This window comes from Brachycentrus maculatus, unplaced genomic scaffold (assembly GCF_059751285.1).
Source record: "Brachycentrus maculatus isolate JH-2025_06_01 unplaced genomic scaffold, ASM5975128v1 h1tg001601l, whole genome shotgun sequence".
Classification (NCBI taxonomy): domain Eukaryota; kingdom Metazoa; phylum Arthropoda; class Insecta; order Trichoptera; family Brachycentridae; genus Brachycentrus; species Brachycentrus maculatus.
In genome coordinates, this window is record NW_028282224.1 from 14,864 (window position 1) to 19,987 (window position 5,124).

A 5,124-nucleotide genomic window follows, 5' to 3' on the forward strand; every position below is an offset into this window, starting at 1 on the left:
AAGGATGTAAAAATATAGTAAAATAAAACACATTATCGTTGCATTGGTAACATCTGTGAGATGACATTTTTTAAATTGAATAGGAGACATGGAAAACACTTTTTAAATTTACAGATATAAAAAAAAATTGGTTGATATATTACAATACGATATAAATTTTATGCTAAAATTTAAAAGAAAATGAAGTATGAATCAAATAAAACCAAAACTGACATGTTTGTGGGCACTTTTTTCAAATCCTTGTTAATTTATTTTGTAAAATTATAACTATTGTTAAACTTGTGTCATTCAACAGATATTACCTGTACAACTATGATATCTTAATTATATAAATAAATAATAGTATGTTTGAACTTAAAATGGTAAATTTATTTATATATATATATAAATAACAATCAATCTGGGAAACTTTGGACTCCTAGGTAACACTGAACAAAACCAAAATATTTAGTTTATCTATTTTTATCTGGTCCAGTGTGTTAGATACAAATATTTTTAGGAACTTCAATAAATGCACCACAGAAAAAAATACTAATCCAAAATGTATTGAGTCAGTTTTTCAAAAGAGACAGAGTTTATAAAATTTATTAATTCTTTGGTCTTGTACAAACTATAAAATTTTCAATGTTCCCCTTTTAGAAATTTTCTTTGGGGTAGCTTTAAATACTCACAAACTTTATAATTTGTTGTTGAAATATAAAATGTGTTATTGACACGGGATTCATAAAGCATACAGCTACAGTTCTGAAATATGGACGTATTTAATTATAATATTCATAATAAGAATAATTGAATTTACAAAAAAAAAATGTTTAAAGTTACCCAGGTTGAGTGTATATATGGACTATTATCAGCGGTATCAAGGTCGTAATGACAAATGGTTACTTGTCAGGAGCCGCACTTGAAGTGCTACAACTTAGTAAGGTAGTCATGTACATGAACATATTGACAAGACTTCATTCCTTTTGTCATTTAAGTCCTTTTGGCTGTAACAGATTGTATGTTGTCGAATATCAAAACCAGCTCTGAAAACAATTTAAAAATTTGAGTACTTGACTATGCATATGTTTTACAAGTAGCATAGTAAAGATTCGATAAAAATTATAGCTTTTGATGAGAATAATAAAAAAATAAATGATTTATCAGTTGTGTGATTATTCTCTAAGATATTCAAGTGAAAAATTAACACAACTATAATACATGTTTGGTCCAAAATTATACACTGTAGTTCTCAATAAAATGTGTAAATGTGAAAATTTATTGATATAAATATTAAAAACAAAGAAATAAAAATTGAAATATATATGCGCCATTGAGGAAATCCGCTTTAACCCGTAATTTTATAATTCAATTTAAAAATAATCACACACAAAATGTGATGAAAAAAGATCCATGTATATATTGTCCATTTTACGTGCTGAAATTAAAAACCATTATAATACATATAACCGGAGGTTGCAATAATTAAGAGACATCAAAATTAAATAAAAAAGAAGTAATGATATTCATTAGCATTACGAAAGTATATATTACAATAATTAAAGAAAACACTTTGTTTTTTACCACTTGAGTTTAATTATAGACTACATGTTTCAGAAGTTAAACTTCCATCATTCAGGTCTGTATAATAACTAAAATATAAAATATAAAATTTTTCTATAAATAAGGAGAGGGGAAAGTAAGGGGAAGGGGTTAGTCAAGGAACGGAGTTTGAAAACAAAGGAAAAATTGAAAGCAATGGCGAAGAATTTTGAAACAATATATTATTTAATAAATTATTATTAGAATTTAGGTTTTTTTGTATTTCTAAATTTTCAAGATAATTCATAATTTGGCCTTTATATGGAACAAGGTGTAATAATTTTAATTTATGAGAGTGAAATGAGTGATTAGTATCTATTAGTATCAAATCATATAATAGATACTAATCACTCATTTCACTCTCATAAATTAAAATTATTACACCTTGTTCCATATAAAGGCCAAATTATGAATTATCTTGAAAATTTAGAAATACAAAAAAACCTGAATTCTAATAATAATTTATTAAATAATATATTGTTTCAAAATTCTTCGCCATTGCTTTCAATTTTTCCTTTGTTTTCAAACTCCGTTCCTTGACTAACCCCTTCCCCTTACTTTCCCCTCTCCTTATTTATAGAAAAAATTTATATTTTATATTTTAGTTATTATACAGACCTGAATGATGGAAGTTTAACTTCTGAAACATGTAGTCTATAATTAAACTCAAGTGGTAAAAAACAAAGTGTTTTTTTTAATTATTGTAACATGTCTTACCACAAAGTTAATGCCGAAACAATAAATAAAGTATATATTTGTATGAGCATTGGCTGTTGTTTCAAAATAATATGAAAATCGTAGAAAACAGTCAAAAGAATGAGTCAAAAAAGTATGCAATAATATAGCTTTTTACGTCTGATACCTAATTCTCATATAAATCTATCATCCTGAATTGAATGGCATACGGCGAAATTCTTAAATGTTGTATGATGAAAATTTTTTATGCAATAAAATACTAGCAACTCTTACAAACGCGTTTGCCTAATGTCAAACAATGCCACGTCACTTTTCTTATCCTATTATTTTTACTTTTAAGAATTAAAAAAAAGGAAACGGATAAAACAATATCATTTCATTCTCTCAATATAATAAATATTGAGACTTATCAGGCAAGACATGAAAAATGGCAACTAACAGCTCGCATCAGCTGACTATCAAAAGACAAAACAAGGATGCGTTTAAAAGAATTTCACTAAATCATTCAAGCCTGTTCTAAGAATTGACCAATTGTTGTACTCAAACTTTAAAAAACCAGGGAAAGAAGTCTACAGATGTCGCTACAATTACTACTTTTATTTTTACAAATTTGACGGGGCTTGTAAAGTATAAGTATGGACACAAAATTTTGCCCATAATCTTTTGGAACTACTTTGGTTTGGATGATAAGGTTCGTCTACGCTGAGAGGTTAAAGATTCATAATATAAAAATATAATTTTATTATACTGCAGAAGAGTTAAAAATACAGCAGCATACCGGAAGTAGATAAATAATCGGTATATATACATAATTATAAAGCTTATATCTTAGATTGAAGAGTTAGTTTGGGTTTCCTCGCGGTCATAGTGATTTATAAGGACGTACATTTTGCAATCTTTCAAAGATAAGTCACCATTTGGATGGCGTAATTCAAAATAGAAATAAGTATAATACAGTTTTATATTACAGAATATGTTCAGTCGACGCCCGCAAATCCCTGAGAGCCTTCGATGGCCTTGACGAGCTTGTCTCTCAACTGCTGGTAGCTCTCGTAAGGAGGCAAATCCAATCGATTGAAACTGGAAAGAACAAACTATGTATCAACAAGGAAAAGTATTTTTTTTCTTCACAAAGTGGGGATAAAATCATCATAAATACAAGTAAAATACATGTAAAATTATAACATTTTTAAATGGAAGGGCGGGTAGTCCAGATAAAAACTGCTCACAAAAATATGATCAAAGGATATCAATGTTTCAAAAATAATTTTGAAAAATCTTTGACAATGTAAACTGAAAAAAGTGAACTTTGCTTTATTATTTTATTACATTGTTTGATCTGCATTCAGGTGGTCCATACGGTACCGCATCAGTCGACATAATGATAACTTGATTGGAAATTACACGAAGGTCTTGCGCTTCAAATTATTTTAATCTGTGTTGGAAACAGGAGGGATAATCTAGTGTATGCTCGTCTACAGGTAGGATAGCAAAGATAGGGGAGGTAAATGTAAAAAATACACTAAGACCTTACTTTGCGTCATAGATACGTTCCAAAATATTGCGACGCAAATTGAAACAACGCAAAGTGAATTGCTATTTTCCATTGGAAATCATATAAACATCAAAGATAGCGAAAATGAGTCTTAATTCAGTAACGACGCAACTTCGAAAAAACGCAAAGTGAAACGACGCAAAGCGAGATCTGAGTGTATATCACAAACACTCAGACCAATTGAAAATAAATCTTTCTTGAATTCATTTTGCAATTGGTGGGAATCGAACCCGCAACAGTTTCGCAGTCGAGCGTCTACCCAACTACACCACGGTGCTTGCTAAGAATGGATAAGAGCAGCTATGACTAAAATTTGCCAAGAATACTATACCATGTATGAGCTCTGGGGTAGTTTTCCGGAGTCCCCCACTTCTCCACAGTAAAGAGTTGCGGTCCGTTGGAGCCGTACAGCTCCTTGAAGCCGTTCATCGGCACTCGGGAGGTGCCCGTCACAAACTGCAGCAGCCGAGATCTCATCTCATTGGAAAATGAAAGCACCACCTGCGAAAACAGGACATGTGAGTCAAGAAGCTCAAATCAATCGAACAATAAAAATAAAATAAAATCAATAATAAAAATAATTTGTAAAAAAGAGAAATATTTGTGGTTTTTATAATTTATAAAAATACTTCAATTTCATACTATGTACATATTTATGTGAGTCTAAGCGACTCATTATTAGAAATAGTTATCAAATTGTGGTAGAGCGGGTTGGAACCGAGAATCTCTGACTCGAGAGTCCGCGACACTAACCACGGGACAGCAACCCGACATTTGATTATAACTGGACGGTTCTATGTGCGTATGAGAAATAGCCTTAACACGTTCACTGCCTTAAGTGATTTCTTTAAAAAATGCCAGTTTTTTTTCTTGTTTTCAGTAGTTGTAATTGTCTTTTAAAATATGTCTTTATTGTCAATTAATTAAATTTTACAATTTTTTTGGTGGTATATTTGCCCATTTATACCACGGATCCGTGTATCCAACTCTCGCCAGCAGTGCACGCAATAGACTGACGCGTTTGTATGCTGATGTGCGCGATCACGGATCACAGTGGGCACCATGCGCCAGACGCATGATACACGGATCAATGTACAGGTCAAATCTCGGTATACTGGAAATTTATTTAATTAGGTATTCGCTACAAAGAGATTTGACCTGTAGTAGGCATGCAAAGTCTTAATCCAACAATTTAGTATAATACAGGCTGTTTACCCTCCAGAACCACTGCACCACGAGGTGGTTGGCGTGGTAGTCCCCCTTGTAGAGGGAGTTGGCCCGCCAGTCCCGCA

At 31.3% G+C, this 5,124-nt stretch overlaps 1 protein-coding gene across 1 annotated transcript; it reads right to left on the minus strand.

The window, feature by feature from the left end:
• Nucleotides 1-1,912: 1,912 nt before the first annotated feature.
• Nucleotides 1,913-5,117, minus strand: LOC148298783 (E3 ubiquitin-protein ligase Nedd-4-like). The gene is made up of 3 exons (XM_088276647.1): nucleotides 5,048-5,117; nucleotides 4,164-4,333; nucleotides 1,913-3,357 (listed from the first exon to the last, which is right to left on the minus strand). The coding sequence occupies exons 2-3, from the start codon at nucleotides 4,307-4,309 to the stop codon at nucleotides 3,255-3,257; spliced, it is 249 nt and encodes an 82-aa protein (XP_088132773.1). The 5' UTR covers nucleotides 4,310-4,333; nucleotides 5,048-5,117; the 3' UTR covers nucleotides 1,913-3,254.
• Nucleotides 5,118-5,124: the final 7 nt, after the last annotated feature.

Excerpts from the sequence above, each read along its gene's own strand:
- LOC148298783 (XM_088276647.1), bottom strand. The coding sequence starts at position 4,309 with ATGAGATCTCGGCTGCTGCAGTTTGTGACGGGCACCTCCCGAGTGCCG. Across the intron at positions 3,358-4,163 it reads TACCCCAGAGCTCATACATG|TTTCAATCGATTGGATTTGC; the intron begins GTATAGTATTCT and ends TGTTCTTTCCAG.